This window comes from Triticum aestivum, chromosome 2B (genome assembly GCF_018294505.1).
Source record: "Triticum aestivum cultivar Chinese Spring chromosome 2B, IWGSC CS RefSeq v2.1, whole genome shotgun sequence".
Lineage (NCBI taxonomy): Eukaryota > Viridiplantae > Streptophyta > Magnoliopsida > Poales > Poaceae > Triticum > Triticum aestivum.
The window spans coordinates 661,568,308-661,591,427 of record NC_057798.1 but is presented as its reverse complement, the minus strand read 5'-3'; the positions used below and the strand labels follow the sequence as shown (position 1 = coordinate 661,591,427).

The window sequence follows — 23,120 nt, the reverse complement described above, 5'->3', positions numbered from 1 at the left end:
TGGCCCCTGCAGTACCCATGTTATCCTTGTTATTTTTTGTTGCAACCTAAATCCTTTTCTGTAAGGTACAAGTTCAAAGTGGTGTTACTCACCTTCTTTGTCCTGGAGCTGCTTCTTGGCGCGGCCGGGCTCTTGCTCGGACCGCTCGAGCTCCTGCTTCAAAGCACCGACCTCCGCAGTCAGTGCGGCAGAGGTCAGCAGCGCAGCCTGCAACCCATATTGACATAATTTTTTAGCAACCCTGCGTATATCTTCTTTTTTTCAGATCCTCAGTCCCGCTTTTCTTTCCGAACACCAAACCGAGCATCAGGGGCTACTGTCTATGCGGTATTACATTGCATATTTTTTAACTTCTTACCTCAAAGCCTGATAGAAGGCTACTGCAGGCTTCGGTCAGCCCGCTCTTGGCAAGCTGTACCTTCTGAATCACCGCACTCATAATAGTGTGGTGTTCTTCCTTGATGGAAGCGCTCTGCAGCGCCTCCAACAAATTGTCCGGCGCCTCCGGTTGGACGGAAGCCGCCGGCGTCACGGTCTTGCCCTTCGTGCGAAGGGGCTGCCGGCCGGACTCCGGAACCACTGCGGGTTCTGATATGGAGTCCGGCGCAAAGTCCGGGAGGATGCCTTGTGGCGCCTCCGGAGCCTCCCCCTGATGGGTCCCTTCTTGGGATCCCACCTCGGCGTCCTCGGTGTCGCGAGGGGTGGAGGCGGTCGGGATGGAATCTACATCCGACGGAGCCAACGACCCGCTTGATGAAGCGGGGAGATCATCATTGGCCGGACTACAGGCAGCATGCGGCATCAGAATGACACTATGTGACACAAAAAAAGAAATTATAAATCACTCAGGAATCCGGATACTTACGATCTCGCTGGAGGCCTGGCCCTTGAAGGCCATTCTTCCTCGCCAACATTGATGTTGGTGGAGCTGTCCGGGGGAATAGTCCTTCCCCTCTTGGACCCTTCGGCCTCCCCTCTTGGGGAAGCCTTCCTCTTCCTCTCTCCCTCCTCTGGGAGAGAGTCCTCTTTCTCCTCCTCGTTTTCGGGGGAGGAGTCCGCCCCGGAGTCGTCGGACACCTGAAAACGGGAACTCTTTCGAGCACCCGTGGCCTCCTTCTTGGCCTTCTTCTCCGGCACCACGTGCGGTGCCGGAACCAGCAGCCTCGCTAGATGGGCGTCTACTGGGTTTTCTGGCATGGGAGCCGGGCAGATAATCTGCTCCGCCTTCCTCATCCAGTCCTGTCAAAGGAAAAGGGGAAATTAAAACCCGCATAGAGTCAAACTATGAAAAGCAAGTGTCCCGTAAAGGGGTAGAATCACTTACCTCGTCGGCTTGGCGCTGCGAGCGAAATCCGCGATCTTCGGTCGCGGATGCGGGGGCTTCGGCGCCCTTAAACAGCACCCTCCAGGCGCCTTCGTACGTCGTGTCGAAGAGCCCGCTCAGCGCCTGGTGCTGTTCCGGATTGAACTCCCATAGATTGAATGCCCGCTCTTGGCATGGGAGAATCCGGCGGACGAGCATGACTTGGACCACGTTAAACAGCCTGAGCTTCTTCACCAGCTTCTGGATACAGGCTTGGAGTCCCGTCAGCTCCTCCGAACTACCCCACAGCAAGCCCTTCTCTTTCCAGGAGGTGAGCTGCGTGGGGATACCAGATCTAAACTCGGGGGCCGCCGCCCACTTAGGGTCGCACGGCTCGGTAATATAGAACCACCGCGATTGCCACCCCTTGACGGATTCCACGAAGGCCCCTTCGAACCAAAGGACATTGGGCATCTTGCCCAACATGGCGCCTCCGCACTCCGCTTAAGTGCCCTTCACTACCTTCGGCTTGACATTGAAGGTCTTGAGCCACAAGCCGAAGTGGGGCTGGATGCAGAGGAAGGCCTCGCACACGACGATAAACGCCGAGATGTTGAGGATGAAGTTCGGCGCCAGATCATGGAAATTCAGGCCGTAGTAGAACATGAGCCCCCGGACAAAGGGGTGAAGTGGAAAACCCAGTCCGCGGAGGAAATGGGGAAGAAAAATGACCCTCTCATGGGGCCTAGGGGTGGGGATGAGCTGCCCGTGCGCGATGTCGCCGGACAGGTAGCCGGCGCTGCGCAGTCTTTTGATGTGCTCCTCCGTAACGGAGGAGGTCATCCACTTGCATCCCGCTCCGGACATAACTGGGGAAGGTTGAGACGAGATGTGCGGGCTTGGGCGCTGGAGCTCGAGTGCGCGGAGATGGATAAGCAAAGGAGGAAGAAGGCGTAGGTGAAAAGGTGAATCCTTATCCCTTATATGGGCGGGCGAAGTCTACGCGTCCCCCACCGGCCTGGTAAAACTCGCTTATCCCCCAAGCGTCACCATCAATGGCGCGGTTGGGTTACCCACGTCCGTATTGATGAGAATCTCAGATTAAGGGGGAACACGATCTCTGCTTCGACAAGACGTGCCAAGGAAACCGCTTCGCTAAATGCGCTGAGGTGGTAGAGTAAAAAACGATTCAAGTAATGGCTTGGTAGTGGCGTGACGTCATGCCGCAAAAAACGTCAGCGGATTGAACTTGTGTATATATTATTCTCTCTACGGTGGAATGTGAAATTTATTTTGCAGACCCGAACACTATCTTGGTGTTCACAATCTTCTATCATTCGGAGGAGGAACCCGCCTTGCAATGCCAAGCAATATACGCGTCGGACTTATCGTCATTGAAGCCTGATTCAGGGGCTACTGAGGGAGTCCTGGATTAGGGGGTGTCCGGATAGCCGGACTACCATCATCAGCCGAACTATCATCGACCGGACTATCATCATCGACCGGACTCCAAGACTATGAAGATACAAGATTGAAGACTTCGTCCCGTGTCCGGATGGGACTTTCCTTGGCGTGGAAGGCAAGCTTGGCGATACGGATACGTAGATCTCCTACCATTGTAACCGACTCTATGTAACCCTAGCCCTCTCCGGTGTCTATATAAACCGGATGGCTCTAGTCCGTAGGACACAACAACAACCATTACAATCATACCATAGGCTAGCTTCTAGGGTTTAGCCTCCTTGATCTCGTGGTAGATCCACTCTTGTAAACATCCACAATATCAATATCAATCAAGCAGGACGTAGGGTTTTACCTCCATCAAGAGGGCCCAAACCTGGGTAAAACATCGTGTCCCTTGTCTCCTGTTACCATCCGCCTAGACGCACAGTTCGGGACCCCCTACCCGAGATCCGCCGATTTTGACACCGACAGTGGGGCTATGGGAGGGGGCCTGCGCGGACTGATTCTGACGTCGAGGGCTCTTTGGCGGCGCGGCTGGAGGTCGAGAGGGGCAATTCGGTCTCCCAATTTTTGCTAAGAGTTGCCCTTCTTAGAGCAAAAACAAGCTACATGGTGCCTTTTTGGGATAAAAAACTATAATTTTAAGGGACGAAGTGTCTGAGGGATATGTTAGCTAAGGGTTAATCCCCCAAACCAGATATTTTCTCCCTAAATATGGCTTTTGGGGCATCACTGGCCCTAAAGACATCTTCTCAAATGCCCGTGGTCCGTGGACACGTCCAAAGCTCCCCCATCCCATAACTCAAATAGGTCAAACTCGCAAATTTGACAAACATGAGGACAAAAATGTATAAGAAATAAGTTGGGACACCAAATGTAACCATGCAACAATTTAAGGATCTAAAAACATTTTGTTTCGTCTTCTAATAAGTTTGACAAACAAAACTGCATAAGAAACATGTTGAGCACCAAACACAATGACAAGTCTTCCTGCTTCTTGCCAAGTAAAGTACGCCCTCATTATGTAAAGTTGCAACTTCCAAAACCTGCCATGGTAAAACAGAGTATGTGGCCGTGTAATTAGAGACAAGATCGATCCAGCTGAAATATTTCTTCACGTAGAAGAAGCATAGGAGTAGGAAGAAGCCTTACTTGGGTCAACAGTGGTAACGACGCCGGTGCGACCGAAATCGCAGTCGAACGCATGCTGCCCGTTGCTCCGAAAATAGAGGTTCATGGCGTACGCCGCGTGGGCCTGCACAGTGTCCGGCTCGTAGCAGCGGCCGCCCGGCCGTATCGGACCACAGCCCATGCCCCCTCCGCACACGAAGTCGATGTTCTCCTGCAGCACCGCCGCGTCCGCTGCTGGCGTCGGCACGCACCACTGCCGCCCGCCCGAGTCCGCCGCTCCCGCGTCTGGCGCCGGCGCCGGCGCCGCCGGTGTTACCTTGGCGCTCACCGGCCCAACGGACTGCACGCCCGCAATGTGGCTAGTTAACATCACTGTGAAAAAGAGCGGCGTGTAGAACCGATGCTGGCACGAATTAAATACCTCCGGAGCGGTGAGGATGCCGGCGTCGTAGATCGGCGTCATGTCGGCGTGGAACAGGCCGAAGTGATGCTCGGACATCGGGCCGGGCTTCAGGTTCTCGTCGAAGAGGGAGAAGATGGAGACCTCGAAGGCGCGGTTCGGCATGAGCGGGGTGCCCACGCCGGACCCGAGGTGGCGGATGGCGTTCCTGTTGTAGTCCCCGGCGTGGTCCGCGCCCGCGCCGACCTCCCAGTCCTCCCCGGCCCACGGCCACCCGGTCTCGGCCACGACGACGTCGACGTCGCCGAAGCCGAGCCGCTTCATCGCCGAGTGCACGGCGTCGAGCTGCGCGTCCAGCGCGTTGGTATACACCAGCCCGGTGCCTGCGTCCGTGACGCCCTCGGCGCTCACCCGGAACAGCGCGAAGTCGAGCTCGGCGTCGCTGGTGAGGCCGTAGAACGGGTACGCGTTCACCATGAACGGCGCGCCCGTCGCGCGCAGGAAGCTGAGGAGCGGCTTGACGACGGCGGCGTCGTACCCCTCGCGGAACCGCGCGGCGGACGGCGGCGTGGACACGGCCAGGACGCCGAGGGAGTGCGCGGCGGAGACCTTGATCCGCCGGTGCAGCGACGTGGCGAGCAGCGCCGTGTGCAGGTTCTGCATGGCCGGCACGAGGCAGAGCAGCAGCGTGCGGTTGGCCTGCGAGATCACGTCGCGGCCCACGAGGATCCTCGATACGTTGGTCCCGGCCGCCGCGTGGGGTGCGACGCTGTCGCGCACCCACTGCCGAGCGAAGGCGACGCTGTCGGCGATGCGCGGCACGAGGGCGTTCGGGACGGTGACGTCCACGGAGAGGCCCATGCCGGCGAAGGCACGCAGGGCGAGCGGGTCGGCGTTCAGGAGCCTCACGCGGTCGAGGACGGTGCCGCGGGCGAGGAACCGCGCGACGTCGGCCGGCGCCGGGAGGCTCGTCGCTCGCCTGCCGTAGGTGACGCCGATGCCGGCCGCTTCCGCCGCGGCGATCGACGACAGCAGGAGGATCAACATCGGCGCGTGCATCGTCTTCTACTACCGTATGCCGCTTCAGTGCAGCAGCAGTAGTCGAGTGATGTGTGATGAAATCGGGGAGAGATCCTTTTATCAACAAAGAAAGACGAGCAGTGTGTAGTTACAAGTACTGAGGAGTGATTTGCAGTGTGGTTATTTACTTATTTCTGGAGTATGACTTGAGATGGTTGCTAACCGAAGAAGATTCTTTTCTTTGGCTCTGAGCTATACGCATGAACATGTTCTTTCCTTGGCCATAGTTTGTTCTACCTTGCGATGCATGCTAGCTTTGTCCCTTTCTTGACACACACTGCTGGTGGACGCTGACAACTCCAATGGAAGATCCCCACACAGCAACCGTGCCTATGACAATGGAGAGAATCGCAGCAACCGTGCCTATGACCAATGGAGAGAATCACTCGAAAGCAAGATATTATGGAAAGACCATCGGCGTGTCAGTTACATGGTCTTATCCCACAGCTCGAAATGAAGTTGAATTTATCTTCATTTACAGACTATACCTTCCCCTGGCACAAAGTGACTATGGCAAGCCTTCCTCCCCTCCGTCTCTGCAACCGAGCCCGTGAACTCGCATCCCTTCTGCTTGCCGCTTTGACAGCCAGTGTCCGGGAGGGAATCCTGGTGCCTCGGCTTCGGCTATTAGATTGATTAGGGTTTTAGTCCTCGCATGATCGACGCTAGCAGATGGCAGCATTTTTTCTTTGAGTCAGTCTTTCAGACTCTAATCCTCCTTCAAGTTCGTTCATTGGGACGGATTAAACAGACCTTCGGCGTAGAGTCCTGCTAGCTCCTCAGGGTGCTGAAGTTAGGTTTTTACTTGTGCATACGCGAAGACGATATTTGGTGTCATATTTCTTTTAGATCAATTCAAGGGTTTAATGGCGATGACTACGGCTTTTTGTGGTGTTGATCCTTGCACGTGCACGAGACTTCAACACCTCGTTGTAATTTTTATAATGTTTGAGATGCTTTGTACTTTCGGTAAACTTTTATAATAGACCAGAGGTCTTTCATGAATAGTGAAAAAAAGGAATACACCACTCTTTTTCTCTACAACGGACGGTTGACTATTGCATATTGAACAGTAAATTATGGCGCTTGCGAGGATTCGAAACTAGAAAGGGTTCAGAAATGCACGCTGAGAGCATGTACAGCTGGATCCATCAAATATCACCCCTCAAACGTCTGTGAACACGTTAGGACGCGTCCATAGACAACACCTGGTCACCCCTCAAATGTTTGCATCCACAACCGTATCCCTCATACCAAATCCTCTAATCCATTCAATCCCACACAAGCAAGCACGCACACACGCACACACGTACGTAGTTTTAATAGTTCATCATACATGCCATCGGACTACCGAAAATTGGCATGTTAGAGTTATGGAGAAATTTCACTCACGCCTGCCAGTGTCCTTACCCTTGCCTTTGCCCTCTTTGTCCTCGTAGCGCTTGAAGATGCAATACGGGTCAAGGAAGATTTGCTCGCTCCTGAAGCTGTAGTGGTTGGGTGCGGCACCCTCATCCCCATCCTCCTCATCCAGACAGAGCAGCTCGTAGAGGCCACAGATAGCCTAGCTTTGCTCCAGTGCGAAGGCACACGCGGCCCGTGATTGTCACTTCACCTAAATGCGGGCACGGGCGTGTTCGATAGCCCTGGCCTCCGAACCCTTGTCCGGGCGGGGAAGCACGACTTCGATGGCGTTCCACGCCTTGCTCCTTGCATGGTGGACACACCGGTCCTCGATCGCAGTCTTGCTACCGCACCTTGGGCATTGCATCCGAGGCAGTGGGCAGTGCTTGCGTTTACCTAGGGCTAGGATTTGGACGACACCGCGACGATGACCCACCATGGCGGAGCGCGGGGTAAATTCATTTCCTCCTGGGATCATTGAAGAGCCAAGTGGATGAAGTTTCCGGACTCGAATCCTTTGCCCGCCATGCCGGATATGAGCTATGATTGGATCAGAGGGAGGCAGAGAGGAAGTGGAGTGACAAGACTCGGGGATGGGCCAGGTTATGCTGCATCCGACATGATGGACACGCTAGGCCTTCTAATATCTGCTCTCATAGATATGCGGGGTTTGGAAGATGCCGGACAACCCGGACGTAGGATGGTTTGAAGGGTTTGATTTTGTGACCGGTCAATGATTGGACGAACGAGGTTTTCGGTCGTTCACCCCGGGAAGGCGCGGGATGCTCTGGCAAGTCCAACCGTCAGAAGCCCGACTATGAGGAAAGACTTCAATTGCGTTCAGTCAAGCTACAAGCACCTGATCTACTGCAGATCAGAAAATGCAACAGTAGTAAGTTAAAGGAAGAATATTCAAATAGGGGATATGTACATAGCGAGGTAGACCAATGGTGGTCTGATAACGAAGACAGTGTGGCGTACGCCAAATAGGTTCATCTTAGAGCGAAACGGTGGTTCAACAATATCCTAGATACGCAACTGACAAGCACACTGATTATTTCTCAGTACTGAATAGTTACCAAAGGAGCAACAATTGCAACATCCTATACAGCTAAAGAGCTCTCATTTCCTCTGCCTTCCAAAACGAAACACTCATTTGCTTGGTGGTAGTAGTAGCAGCGATGCAAAACTCAGCAGAACACGGCCAGCCTCAGTGGTATCCGATCGGCGCTGGGGTGGCCTTCAGCTGCATACCCTGGTAGTACACGTCCTGCACGGCACATGCAACAGACCAAATCAGCATATACATCATCAGAAGTTCCGAACCAATCCACATAAACAGATGCACATGGGCTGGGCAGGAAATGGGGTCAAGATTGCCTTGCTGATCTTGTGGGATTTGGAAGGATGCGTACCGATGCGAAGTGGTTGACGTCGCGGTGGTGAGCCTCGTCGGCGCGCACCACGGTGACCACGTCCTTGAGGGTGGCGTTGGCAGGGAGGCGCCAGTAGTCGATGGCGATGGCCGGGGCGGGGACGTTGTCGATCTTGCCGTCGTCAAGGTCCTTGAGGAACTCGGTGTAGGAGTGGACGGCTTCCTCCTCGAGGTACCCGACGACGCGGTGCGCGAACTTGGGCGAGATGAGGTAGCCGAAGAAGTAGGCGTTGAAGAAGACGCCCTGGACGGCGATGACGAGGGCGCGCTCGTACCACCTCGGCTGCGCCACCTCCATGAAGGTCATGAGGTGCATGCGCTCGTTCTCGGCCTCCTCCAGCAGCGCGCGGATCCAACCACCGCTCTGCTCAAAGCGCCGGAGCGAGCGCAGGTGGAGGAGCATGCCGCCCACCATCCCCGGCACTGCGGCAACAGTCTCCAGCATCATTGCGCGGCAGCCATACCTCCTCTGCAACCAATTTGAAGGATCGGCTTTAGAACATGATAAACTTCGAAACACAGAGAGGAGATCAAGATGATACAACTTGTGCAAAAATCATGATAAACAGATGCTTTAATAAAGTACAGTACATGGCAAAACAAATGGAATCCTCTCTGGTGCTTTACAACAATATAAAATATCCTATGTTAAGGTCATGTCAAGGTCACCATGTTATTTGTGTTTTCAATTCGTAATGTTTGCTGACAGTAAATAATCTGTGGATACATCTATCCACTGTCGCCTACTTGTATCCAGATAGAAATAATCAGCACGGAAATGTCAGTACGATTATCCACAGTAATCTGATGCAAAACTGAATATAAAACACCCATCTCCACGAACGATTAGGTAAAAATACTCCGCTTGACCGCTTGGGTCCGCGTTCTAAATAGAAAGTCCAAACGCCGTCTCCCCGGAAAGCAGGGGGAAAACAGAATCAAAAGCGTGATAGGGACCATGCTACTTCCGTCAGTCAGGAGGCCATGACACGCAAAGATGCAGACACCGCCGTTCGTGCTGTCTTCGGCGAAACGGGTTGGACTAAAAACACACGGAACGAACTATCCGGCGGTTGTGGCGGCCGGCGAGGGGACTAGGGGAGGGGAGGGGGGAGGCGCGCGTACCTGGAAGAAGATGTCGGTGGGGAAGCGCAGGGACTTGACGGTGTAGTAGGCGATCTTGTCGAGCATCGTGTTGGGCACGTGGTGCTTGGTCAGATCGATCGACGTGTCCGCGGTGTACGTCTCCCATGGCTGCGGCAGCGAAAGCAACCAATCAATCACACACGGCGGCGGCGCAACAAGGAAATAAAATAATAGCGCCAATCCATCGCATACACGCTCCGATCTGGCGTCCCGTCGCCGGTGTCGGAATCGAAACGGGAGAAGCAGAGAAGAGCAGAGCAAGCGGAGAGCGTACCCTGAAGCAAGACCACTTCCACTCGGTGCCGTCCTCGCGCACCAGCTTCTTCGACTGCTCGATCCCCCAGTAGCTGCTGATCGCCACCTCCTTCTTCTCCCCGTCGCCCTTGGCCGCCTCCGCCTTGACCGCCTTAGCCGCCTCGTCCTTGACCTGCGAGGCCGCGGAGGTGGACATCATCCGCACCCACGCGCCGTCGCCGCCGGCGAGGGCGGTCCTGGCCGCCGGGGACGTCGGGGTGGTGGCGAAGAGGCGGCTGGCGCCAGCGCCGGCGCGGCGGAGGAGGACCGATCCGGCCATCCGGGAGCTCATCTGGGCGCCGGGAAACGCCTCCGCGAACACCCCAAAACTCCGGGACGGGTCGTGGGCGTGACGTCGACGCGCGCCTTCGCCTGCGTTGGTTGCTGTGGGGGTGGGTGGGGGTGGGGTTGGGGGGTTGCGGTTTGCGAATGGAAGGGTCTTTCCGCGGATGGATTTTATATTGGGAAGGAGGATCGATGGCGGAGGCGGCGAGGGCAGGGGTGGGGCCGCGGCGTCAGTGGCGGGGGAGCCGGCCCTGCCTCCCGGGGATCCCAGGAACTGAGGGGGTCTTTTCTTCTCCTCCAAGTCGATCGATCGCATTAATGGGTCGTTGCGATTTTCTTCCTCCTCTTTTTTTTTTCCTCCCGCGTGGAAACGGCCTGTGACTACTGGCATCCAACGAAAGGCTCACGTGTTTGCAGCTTTGCGACCGGCGTTTTATTAGCCATGTATATAAGCACTCGTTTTAAGTTGATTTAATTTAATTTTGATTTTTTTCTGGGGATATTTTAAAATATTGTTCGTATTTTTTAGGCCAGTGGCTGCTAAGAGATTACTTTACTTTATGTTTGCAAAAGTGAACGTATTCAATTTGTGACAGTGTGCCTCCAATCATGGAGTTTGGTTAGTAGTAGAATATAATATTTGAGACAATGTCCTGTACAATGAACGACAATTTGTTCGAAAAAACAAATGATTTTTTTAAACCGGGAAAAGGATCATCGAAGCCTAGCTGTACAATCAGGTTCTGAAGTAGGAGTAGTTATCGTAGAAGGGGAATATTCTGTTTGGCACCCTTTCACACTAGGCGGGTACGTGCAGTTTATATCTTTGTTACGGTTGGCAAATATCTGGCGGAAAGGAAACAAAGCGAAATGGGAGATGTCTTCCGGCAGATGCCCATCCATCCATCCATCCTAATATTTGCTTGTGGACCAAGAAAGAACCCGTCAAACGGGGCAACTTGCTATTAATAGATCCTTAATCCAACAGCACCGGAACGTGACCAAATACGGACCTCCTGTCCTGCGTGAACTAACTACTGTAGCAGCTAGAAGCATCTGGGATCTTGCTTTGCTTGTAGGACTAGCAATAATCTTTGATGGCCTTGTGCTTGCCACGCTTGTGTTTCTTCTAGGATTGTATCACACTTGTACCATCAATTGGCAATTGGGTGTCTTGGCCCTTGCTTCCTTTCTGTTCTCTCGGTTATTTTCACCGTGGTTACCCATGGCGTCCAATTTGCGTTTCGCAAACGGAAATCCCATAGTACAACTCTGGTTTTTTGTTTGGTCATGAAATTTGATATGCGTGGTTGTGACAATTTGATCACCGGCGCCGCTTCAGGTTTTCATCTCAAACTCAACAATGGCAACAATCACATCACTGCTCTGGTCTCATTTCCAGCGGGCGACCAACCTTGGTGGATCACTGGGATGTACAACCTTCAGGATGACGACGACGAGAAAGGGGCCCTCCTCGGTGACCTTCAGGACGTGCGCGCTTCATGTGCTGGGCCTTGGCTCTTGGGGGTGACTTCAACATGATTACATCTATCGTTGGTAAGAATAACCACTGCCTGAATTGTTGTGCCAGGCATTGCTTATGGCGATTCATCATGGATGAGGAACTTCGTGACCTCTGTCTTCATGAGCGCCGCTATACTTGGTCGAACTTCGTGACCTCTGTCTTCATGGGCGCCGCTATACTTGGTTGAACAAGCGCGATCGTCCCACGCTCGTCCGGAACGATCGTATTCTCTACATATCCTCTTGGGAAACCACTCACATGCATTTGTCTGATGTGTTGTCTCTCCTTGGCGAACATCGGCTGCATCAGATCACTGCGCGCTCTTTGTTGGATGGGTCTGTCTAGGACACATCTAGATGTGACATAACTATGTCACATATATTTGTTGGAGCTTAGATGTGACATCCTTCAAAAACATCTAGATGTGAATTAGACAAACCGTTTGTGGATTGCATGGCTCGTTTCCACTTTGAGCACTTCTGGACGCAGCTTGTGGGCTTCCTAGATGTCATCTTTGAAGCATGGCAATCGGTAACCCCGTACCCCGACCTCTTCCGCCACCTCTATTCGCGTCTTCTAGACACTCCTTGCCAACTCCAGAGCTGGAGCGCCTGCACCATCGGCAATGTCACCCTTCATCTAAAGGCCGCCCGCGAGGTCATCACTCGCTTCGACGGCGCGCAATACCTTCGGCTGCTCTCTCCCTCTGAAATCTGGGAGCTTGCTTGGGAATAGCAAGCATCTTGGTGGCCTTGTGCTTGCCACGCTTGTGTTTCTTCTAAGATCGTATCACAGTTGTACCATCAATTGGATGTGTTTGTTTGTCTCTTCCTTCCTTTTTATTCTCTTGGTTATTTTCACCGTTGTTTGAGTCATTCGACCATGCTGCCCATTTTGTGATTCGCAAAATGAAAAATGCATAGTGGAAATTTTGATTTTTGTTTGGTCATGAAATTTTACAAAATTGTGATTCTTTGATCATCGGCACCGCTTCGAGGTTTTCATCTCAAACTCAACCAATGGCAAACATCACATCATGGCTCTATTCTCATTTCTAGCAGGCCACCACCCTTGGTGGATCACTGGGGTGTACGACCTTCAAGACGACGATGATGAGAAAAGCGCCCTCCTTGGTGACCTTCAGGACGTGTGCGCTTTGCGTGCTGGGCCTTGGCTCTTGGGGGTGACTTCAAGATGATTACATCTATCGATGGTAAGAATAAATCATTGTTTTAGGCATCGCTTCCTGCGATTCATTGTGAATGCAGAACTTCGTGACATCTGTCTTCATGGGCGCCACTATACTAGATCGAACGAGCACGGTCATCCCACGCTTGTCTACAACAATCGCGTTCTCTATGCATCCTTTTGGGATACCACTCACCTGCATTTGTCAGATGTGTTGTCTTTCCTCTATTGCATTGGATCACTGCCCGCCCTTTTTTTGATTGCACGATTCACTTCCACTTTGAGCACTTCTGCCCGGAGCTCGTGGGCTTCCTAGATGTCATCTTCAAAGCATGGCAATCGGTGACCCCGTACTCCGACCTCTTCTAGCACCTCTATTCGCGTCTTCTGGCCACTCCTCGCCAACTCGAGAGCTCGAGCGCCTACATCATCGACAACGTCTCCCTTCACTCCAAAGCTGGAGTGCTTGCACTATTGACAGCGTCGCCCTTCATCTAAAGGCCGCCTGTGAGGTCATCACTCACTTTGACGCTGTGCAAGACCTTCGGTTGCTCTCTGCCTCTAAAGTTCGGCTCCGCCGCAAGCTCAAGGTTATGTACCTTGGTTTGGCATGCCTCGACTGATCCATCGCCTTCCTTCGTTTCGTTTAGCTCAAGAATGGAGAGACTACCTCCGCCTACCGTTATTTGCATGCCTCGCATAGGAAGCAAAAGAACCATATATTTTTCTCTCAAGGTGGGGGATGCTTTCGTCTCCAAACCGGATGACCAGGCTAGGGTTGCATATGACCACCTCACCAACATCCTTGCATCGACTACATGAGTGATTTCGCAATTAATCTGGCCAAGATCCATCCTGGTGCTTTCGATCTTTCCACACTAGGCACCCCCTTTTTCGAGGATGAGATCTGGGCGGTGGTGAAGTCTCTCCCTAGTCCTTACTAGCAAGGCGCCCCGGCCCGATGGATTCTTGGCGGAATTCATTCACAACTGCTAGACCATGATCAAGGCCAATGTATGTGCGTTCTTTGATAAGCTATACACTCTAAACGGCAGGGGTTCCCAGAAGCTTAATGAGGCTTTCATGACTTTGCTGCCCAAGAAGTCGCATCCTTAGTCTCTTCATTATTTCCAGCTGATCAGCTTGATTCACCTCTTTGCCAAGCTTTTCGCAAAAATGCTCTCACTTCACCTCATGCCCTATCTTGGGGCCAGGCTAATCAGAGAGACGTTTATTGTTGAATGTTACATCCATGATAACTTTTTGTTGGTGCAACAGACTGTGTGCCTCCTACACAACCTAAAGTTGTCGTGGGTGGTGCTCAAGCTTGATACTCTGCGTGCTTTTGTTTTGGTTTTGTGGGCCTTCCTCCTTGACACCTTGGTGGACCACGAATTTGTTCATCGCTTGATAGCAATCTCTTGGTCTACTAGACAAAAAAATTGTTTGCTCTACAGGTTTTGGTATGCTGTTGAAGCCGATTTTCTGCACCCCACTCCCCGCAAAAAAATGTTTTTTGTTTACATACTGTTTTTTGTTTTGCTGCTGGAGATGCTCTAGCAACACTAAGCTCCTCAGGGGCGCGAGGTTAGGGTTTCTTGTCATGCGTACGCAATGACGATATTTGGTGTCACGTTCTTCAGATCTATTCAAGGATTCAACGGTGATGATTGTGGTTATGTGACGCTGGTCCATAGGAGCACATGCACAAATACTTCTCGGTGGCACGTTTTGGTGGTGGCAATGGTCGTTCGGTGGTCCATAAACCTCGACGTAATTTTTATTATGTTTGAGGTGTTTTGTACTTCCGATGAATCTTTATAATAGATTTGATCCTTTCTGCAAAAAATAACACTGAGCAGTACTCTTACGTGAACGATAGCAGCGAGAAGCATCTAAGATTTTGCTTAGAGTGCTACTCTCTATGTTAAGACCTTTTTGTAGTTTAAGAGTCATACACTACTAGGGAAAAGGCTAGCAGTAGCGCGGGTTCCCACGCTACTAATATGGTGCTACAACTAACATTTAGCAGTAGCACTTTTTGATCCACGCTACTACTATACCTACTTAGTAGTAGCGTTGTCCATACCGGCGCTACTGCTAAGTAGTTTAGCAGCAGCGTTTTCCTGTCCGATGCTAAAGAGCGCTACTACTATATTTTCACCTATCTTTTTTTGCTAGGTATTTACGATGTTTTTCACAGGTTTTATACAGTATTCTAATCATATCATAAACATGCAATATGCTCATCATATCATACACTTCCATAACAGTCTCATCATATCATCCAACACAAATCATGTCGTCACATCATAATCACGATATAGCGATACAAGTTAACTGACATGTCTCATCATACATAATGTAGTACTTCTTGAGGCGCCGGTTTGGATCCCTCTCTCGCACTAGCGTGAACCTAAACTAACTATTTCCCGCTTTGGCTCTGCTATCGAACCCTCTCAGGCGGTCGCTCGGAAACCGATACACCTGGGCCTGACACTCAGGCCACTCATCGTATACTCCTTGTGTAGCACTTATTCGTCATCGATGATCTATGTACCTGCATCGTCACATGAGTCGATAATATGAAACATATATAGTTGAGCAACAGAAAGAGACAAAGTTAGCAAAAATAGAAGCAACATATCATAAGCATAAATAACAAAGTTCATCGTGCCCAAAATGCCCTAACTAGAGTGATCTTCGCTAGTTGAGGAGGACGGTTTAATTACATCATAAAGTTTCGTCGTGCATAACTCAAAGTTTCATCATAGAGAAAGTATGGACTAAACGGACCCATTATCATATATCGTCAATCACTCCAACATGTCGTGCCATCCATCCAAATCAGGGAGATAGTCCCCGAGCGAAGTGAAAGGATTCAGGTCGAGACGCTGAGTGGCTACGCGTGTTCGGACGTCTTTCCGCGACATTTGCCCTTCTTCGTAGAACAACCCTATTTTTTCGAGGACCTCCTTCATGATGATTTGGGAAGGTTCATGATGGATGTGATAGAACTAAGCTCGGAGTCGACGATCCGGGACATCTCCTAGTTTCCTTGCCCATTGCAAAATATTGGCATCGCCGGATCTAGGTGACATGCGAAGGTTCTGGTGATTCCGTCTGTACTCCGGCATGTGGTGGAGGACATAAAATCCATCACTGAGAGTACCACTCAGTTGCTGGATGCAGCAGAAGTCAGTCTTATGGTCGAAGGTGGGCGCATGGTTCCTTGTCTTCTTGAGCGTGATCTCTCCACTTCGTAGGTCGTAGCTTAAGATAGCATTGTCGAGAACAGACTTGATGTGGGTGTAATCATTTTCCTTCATGTTCTTCGACGATTCCAAGTAAAGAGCATGGGAGAATCAGGGGTAAAGGATGATGAGGATGGCGCACCTGTCGCTACGCAAAATAAGTACACCTCAAATTAGCCTCCACGCATGCAAATAAATGATTGAAATCGAAGGAAGGATATTCGCGGATGACTTACATGGGATGATAAGGCACGAGAATCGTCTCGTTGTCCTTATTACCGACCATGAAATCGGCGATGTAGTTACTCGTGTATTCACAGTGCTTTGGGCAGACTACTAAGAAGCCTTCATGCATGAAGTATGGGTCAGCGACACTGATATGAGGTGTTTTCTCAATCCTGATGATGTAGTTCATGTACAAGGCAAAAAGGCGGACAAACGTAAAATCCAGCTTTTTCAAGTGAAACATGTCGAAGATGTAATTGAATCGAAGGAAGGACTTTTCTGTGGGGAATGTGTCAACCTACAACCTTTGTTGTGGCACGTTAACCACATAGAGCGGGTATCCTGGATTTTTCAAGGCGATCGGGCTTTTCTCTCTTTGCAGCACATCGTCATGAAGTCTCCTTAGATCGCCCTATATGGCATCTACCGCTGCCTTAGGTAGGATCGGATCACCGGGGATATGGTATTTCGCCGCACCTATGATAGGTATATGGTCTTCAACCTGAGGCTGCGGAGGCGGCTGGCTCATAGAAGCAGCTTTGCCTTTCTTCGATCTCTTCCCATGCTTCTTTGCTACTAGAAGTGAGCCTATCATACGTTCATCCTCCGGCAACTCAGGCACCAACTCACCACGCTCAAACCCTGAGTACTCATACTGCTGATCCATCAATCCTCTATCGTCATAGGCGCTGGTATTGAGATACTGTAGAGGGTCATCGTCATCCTCGTCGATGGCATCATGCATTGCTTCTTCGACGGTGGCGACGTCATCAGCCACTAATGGAGCCTCTTCCTCATGTCGTCCTCTATCACCTGGCACGACAGGCGAGGCTAATTGGGTAGGTGGGGTGTTGGTGTTCATACCTTGCTGAGGCTGTGTGGTCGTGGGTGTGCTCCCGGCCGCCTCCAGATGAAGCAGACTCTTCGGCCACAACAAGACCCAACTCTTGCAATCGCCAAGCCGCTGCGGGGTATCGTCATCATCTCCCCCTACTACTACCGGAGGAGCCAAATTCTCGTGGCCCGGTTTGACACTAGCCACGGAAACCTTGAAGACATTAGGGGGGATCAGCCGGCTGTGGAATAATTCTTCCTTTGGCTTCACTATCGTCACATTTCCCACGTCCACCTTCTGGCCGCATGGTGTTACATCAGCCTACAAAGACATGTCTGCGATGTGAGACATCCGAAAGGCAATGGAAACGAGAGATTATACATATATTGAAGAGGGCTGGTGTGACAGGTACCGTGAGGGCATCGAGCTCAGCCAAAGACGAAGGCCTGCCGAGCACGCCAGAGACAGAGTATGGGTTGCTATGAGCAGGTGCGGGAGCAGGAGCACTAAACGAGCTGCTCCCGAAGAAGTTGGAAGGGGAAAGTCTGCTGCCTCTTTATCTGGATTTTGCTTCATCCAACTGACGATAGCCGGAATCAAGACACTATACGAAGCTGCCATTTCCTCTCTTGCGGCAGCTACCGCTGCTTTGACTGTCCCAGCTGATTTCTTATCAACCACAATGTCAACCTTTTTGCCGATGTTTTGTTCATTTAACCTCCATCTTTTCTTTCTCTCCTCGGCGTTCTCATGGTAGTACTTCTTCCACCTGGCGCCGTCTCCGACGCCGTGCACGCGTCCATAGGACGGTTGAGTGTCCACCGGGAGTCCTTTCAATATGTTCAAGGCCCGGTTGAATGGGGTGTCCCACTTGGGCCTCGCCAACGCCTTATACGGCGAGTCACTTTCGGGGCGCAATCATGTGCTGCTCTTTCTGTAAAAAAGAACATGAACCATTTACAAATGTGACTAAATGTGCAGTCGAATTAATCAAAAGCTAAAATTAGGGGGTAAATTAATAATTACCAACAGTCTCATGAACTCCTTCGTGACAGCGTCTGTATCGAAAACCTTGTTGACCGGGTCCCAACGGTGCCGGGCCCTGATGATGTCACGCTCTTGCAGGATGGTGAACTCCGCCAAGGGGTCTGGGATCCCCAGGCTTTCGCGTTCCGCGTCCTCTTTAGCCCATATGGGCCTCTTCCCCGTGTAACCATGGCTTCCGAGGTGGTGGCACCCCATGTTTCTCTCTTGAAGCCCCTTCATGTACTTCGACTTTTCTTTGGCAGCTTCGGAAACGCAAGACTTCTTGAATATCCTTTACAATCTCGGAGTAGGGTTCCTCTTTGACGATGATCCGATGTTTCACGCCCTTACTTTCTAAGCGGACAACGCGCTGCTAAACTTGCCCATGGTGTGTATGTTTATATTCTTCATTGCCGAGTCTTGCCACGGTCGAGTATATCTCATTTCATCCCGGCCTGGTGAAAGGATCGATATAGTTGACTAGAGGGGTGGGGGGGGGGGGTGAATAGGAAACTAACAATTTTTAGCTTTTCTTTACCAAATTAAACTTTGCATCAAAGTAGGTTGTCTAGATAAGCAACTAGGTGAACAACCTATATGATGCACCAACAACAATCACACAAGCAAGCAAGGGATATAACACAAGTAAGCTTGCAAAAGTAAAGGAGCGAGGTAACCAAAAGTGGAGCCGGTGGAGACGAGGATGTGTTCCCGAAGTTCCTTCCTTTTGAGGGAAAGTACGTCTCCGTTAGAGCGGTGTGGAGGCACAATGCTCCCCAAGAAGCCACTAGGGCCACCGTATTCTCCTCACACCCTCACACAATGAGAGATGCCGTGATTCCACTATTGGTGCCCTTGAAGGCGGCAACCGAACCTTTACAAACAAGGTTGGGGCAATCTCCACAACTTAATTGGAGGCTCCCAACGACACCATGAAGCTTCACCACAATGGACTATGGATCCAAGGTGACCTCAACCGTCTAGGGTGCTCAAACACCCAAGAGTAACAAGATCCACTAGGGATTAGAGGGGGAATCAAATTTCTCTTGGTGGAAGTGTAGATCGGGGCCTTCTCAACCAATCCCAAGCAAATCAACAAGTTTGATTGGCTAGGGAGAGAGATCGGGTGAAAATGGAGCTTGGAGCAACAATGGAGCTTTTTGGGGGAAGAGGTAGGTCAACTTTGGGGAAGAAGACCCCTTTATATAGAGGGGGGAACAATCCAACCTTTACCCCCCAAGCAGCCCCGCAGAGAGCGGTACTACCTCTTGGGTGGGCGGTACTACCGTTAAGCCAGCGGTACTACCGCGCCACCTAGCGGTACTTCCGCGCACAAGAGGGGAGCAGGGACTAGGACCCAGAGCGGTACTACTGCTCGGGAGCGGTACTACCGCCACTACTGCCGCGACTAGTGCCGCAGAATCCGACGCGAGAAAATGAGGGCTCGAGTCGAGGCGGTAGTGGCCCGGAGCCTCAGCGGTACTACGGCAGAATCCAGTAAGCGGTACTACCGCTGAGGAGCGGTACTACCGCTTGCTGTCTTTGGCGATACTACCGTTGTGGCCCGTGGTACTACCGCTGGGGCCAGACAGAGAGAGCAGAGAGGGGAATGAGAGCTCCATCGAAGCGGAAAGGAACAACGGGTGCAATAAGAATGTGTACGTGTTGATTCCACCCTAGCCATACCAAAGCGGATCCCCTCTTGATAGTACGGTGACTCCTACGCAACTAGTCCACCAATAGAAAAACGAAGGAGCTGCATCGTCTTGAATAAAACACCGAGGGGAGGGAATCGTCTCATGCCAAAGGATGAATCTCTAAAAATCTCAACGCACACGATTAGTCCGCAAAAGCATTGTCATCAATCACCAAAACACCTTGGGGATAAATATGCCCTTACAATCTCCCCCTTTTTGGTGGATTGATGACAATGCCGGATTTGCACAAACGGGAAGAGACATAGGACATGCGCAAACTCGACAACTCACAAATGTAGATGGGCTCCCCCTAGATGTGTGCTATCTAGATAGGTGCTTTGGACTGCACGACACACATACTAGGATCAACGCTCCCCCTACATTTTGGAGACCAACAACCTAAGCAAGAAATATAAGAGCAAATTATATATAAAAAGATAAGCATGCATCTCAAGAGAAACCGAAGAATTAGATAGACATAGATAATAAGGATAAGGTAGCATATGTCTCACACGATATGTCTGGAACTTAAGTCTCACTGGCACAAAAACAAGCAAAGCAAACGGCGAGAAAACACACCACAAAGAAAGCACACTCGCAAAGCAGACAATGACACAAATCCCTAAACTCTCTCCCCCTTTGGCATCGAGACACCAAAAAGAGAGGGAGTGTTGCTATGGCTCCAGGTGATAATACGCAAGGGTCTCGAACATCATATCCCAGCGGGATCGTCTGCACTGCCGTCGTCGGTCGGGAACTGCTCGGCATCAGAATCTGTCCACGGCCAGTGCTGCTGAATCCACTCCTCCCCCTTAGTAAGCTGGTCCTCAGAACCATTGTAAACGATGGCACCCAACTGACGCATGAGCTCCTTGTCACGACCCCTGGCCTTCTTCTCAGCCACATGAGTCATGTACTAACCGTGAGCCTCCATGTAGAACAACTTCTTCACCTTGAGCTTGAGCTTCTCTGCCCAAGAGGGCTCTGCCCTAGAAGGCTCATGGTCATCATCATCAGCAGCATCAGCCTCCTCTTTGATCTCCATGGCGGCAGCAAAATATGTAGCCCCAGATCTAGGGACCTGGGTGCCCCAGTTATCCTTCTTCCTTAGACGCTTGATCTGATGAGACACCAACTCTCCAGTCTCAAGCATAACCTTGGGATAGACCTTATCCCAGGCCTTCTCAATGACAAGCATGATGAAGGGACCATAGATCAGGCACTTGCGCTCAGAGATAGCAGATAAGAGCTTAGACCACATAACATGAGAAATGTCCAAGGACTCGCCAGAGTTAGCCTCCTTCTCATGTTGGCAGAAGAGAAGCATGTCCACAAGAAAAGAGTGAACCATATCCAGATTCCGGTACGAGGGAAGAGAGTCTCCCGGAAGACACGGTGAAGAATGTCCAGAAAGGCATGCAGCTCATATGTTACCTTCATAGTGTCAGGGTTGATCTTCTGAGTGCAGTAGGGCCAGAGAGCTTGCTTGTGAGTGGAGGTTGTCTTGCTGTGAGGGCGAAAGCCGACAGGAGTCTCAAGCCCGTGATCTTCCACTCCAAGTAATTCCATGAATGCCTTCCACTTGACAGAAAGTAACTTGCCATTGGTCATCCAAGTCAGAGTCATGTCCTCATCAGTCCCTAGATGGACCATGGCATAGAATTGGGCCACAATATCAGCATCATAGTCTTTGTTGAACTGCATGATACTGAGAATGTTCAGCTGAGTGCACATCTGAAAAGCTTCACCAAAGTACTCAGGATCCTTCTCCATATAGTCCGTGTCAATGGAGCGCACATCCACATAGAGGTTCTTCTTGGCCTTCAGAACATCAAAGAAAATGGCAAACTGAAAGCGGTTCCAGAACGGACGGTTGACCAAAGTGGGATCTTGGTCTTCCACATATGGGTTGCGGCGACGCCTTGCCCAGAACTCCTTGGCATTCATTTGAGGCACAGTTTTGCCCTTTGGCTTGGGCTTGACGGCAGATTTCTTCGGGAGCTGAGGTGGAGGTGGAGCACTAGTGGAACCTCCTGCTGACTCAGATGTGCGGTAGCGCTTCGACGTGGCACGGTCGGGGTTGACGCGGCGAGCTTGATGCTCAGGATGTTCATCACCTGGAACCAAACACAAGAGCACGCAAAACAACCAGAAAGAACAAGCATAAGCCACCAAAGTAAACAAAAAGGATCACAGAATGGTAGGAGTATGATGGAACTTGGTAGGCAGCGGTAGTACCGCGACCTAGAGGCGGCAGTACCGCTCAAAGCGGTAGTACCGCCCAAGTGAGAGCGGTAGTACCGCTCGAGGCAAGGAAACAATGGTTTCCTACAACCGCGGTCAGATCCGGCACTACCGTCCTACCAAATTCAAAAATACTCCTACCAATCACTAGTCCAAACCGTCTAGTTGCCTTCTCCATCCTACTCAAGCCTAGATTTAGCCAAAAATCTAGAGATGCAACCACTATTGCCCCTAAGACGCTAGATTTGAAATCTAGACAAGAAGAGAGAGGGAACGAGGGCAATACCGCCATCCATGGCAAGAGGACGAGGTGGGGATCGACTCCACCGAAGGGAATGGAGAGGGATGCCCCGGAGAAGAAGATCCGCCGGAGCCCTCCCGCGGCGAACAGTTGCTGGAGAGACAAAGAGGAGCGAGGGGGCGAAGCGAATGGATATGGGGGAGAAGAAACCTCCCCCTGCCCCGATATAACCCCCTGACCCCGCCCCGCAGCCGTAGTACCGCTTATAAGCGGTAGTACCGCGCACCACCAGTGGTAGTACCGCCCAGCAACTCATGACCACTAGACAGCACGGCTAAGCTCGAAAAGAAATGGAAAACCAACGGCAAGAAGCGGAGGAAGGACTAACTCGACAGCGAACACACTAGCAAGTGGCCAAGACACACCTCTACAAGAGAGGGCGGTGGCCGAGGCCACCTATGTTTGAGTCAAGAGGTATGGCGCCGCGAAGATTTTAACCTTGGGCCCATGACCAAAACTCGTCCTTGAAGCACACCATCGAAGATGGTTAAAAAGAAGGACATAATCAATTTATGCATAATGGGGGGAGGAAGAGTTCATTGAGAGAACAACACTCCCCCTATGTCCATGCCTACACCTAAACTAGACAACATGTTGAATGAGATGGGGTGTGCAAGGGTTCAAGTCACATTGCTCGAATCAATGATATTTAGCTCATGCCTTAACTCGCAAAATCTTGCTTCATCCAAGGGCTTCATGAAAATATCTGCAAGGTTATCATGAGTGTTGACATACTTGAGCTCGATCTCCCCTCGCCTAATGTGATCCCGGATGAAGTGATACCGAATCTCAATATGCTTCGTCTTGAAGTGTTGCACAGGGTTGAGAGAAATCTTGACGGCACTTTCATTATCACACCAAAGAGGCACTTTGTCACAAATGA

General features: G+C 51.3%; 2 protein-coding genes across 2 annotated transcripts; both read right to left on the bottom strand.

Moving 5' to 3' along the window:
- Positions 1 to 3,642: 3,642 nt before the first annotated feature.
- On the bottom strand, positions 3,643 to 5,472 carry LOC123041944 (glucan endo-1,3-beta-glucosidase-like). The gene is made up of 3 exons (XM_044464492.1): positions 4,320 to 5,472; positions 3,920 to 4,238; positions 3,643 to 3,813 (listed from the first exon to the last, which is right to left on the bottom strand). Exons 1-3 carry the CDS (start codon positions 5,355 to 5,357, stop codon positions 3,788 to 3,790), a joined length of 1,383 nt encoding a protein of 460 aa, XP_044320427.1. The 5' UTR covers positions 5,358 to 5,472; the 3' UTR covers positions 3,643 to 3,787.
- A 2,203-nt stretch (positions 5,473 to 7,675) lies between these two features.
- Positions 7,676 to 10,273, bottom strand: LOC100037522 (ubiquinol oxidase 1a, mitochondrial). Its single transcript, XM_044469963.1, has 4 exons — positions 9,638 to 10,273; positions 9,343 to 9,471; positions 8,198 to 8,686; positions 7,676 to 8,052 (listed from the first exon to the last, which is right to left on the bottom strand). The coding sequence occupies exons 1-4, from the start codon at positions 10,256 to 10,258 to the stop codon at positions 7,993 to 7,995; spliced, it is 1,299 nt and encodes a 432-aa protein (XP_044325898.1). The 5' UTR covers positions 10,259 to 10,273; the 3' UTR covers positions 7,676 to 7,992.
- Between the last annotated feature and the right edge of the window lie 12,847 nt (positions 10,274 to 23,120).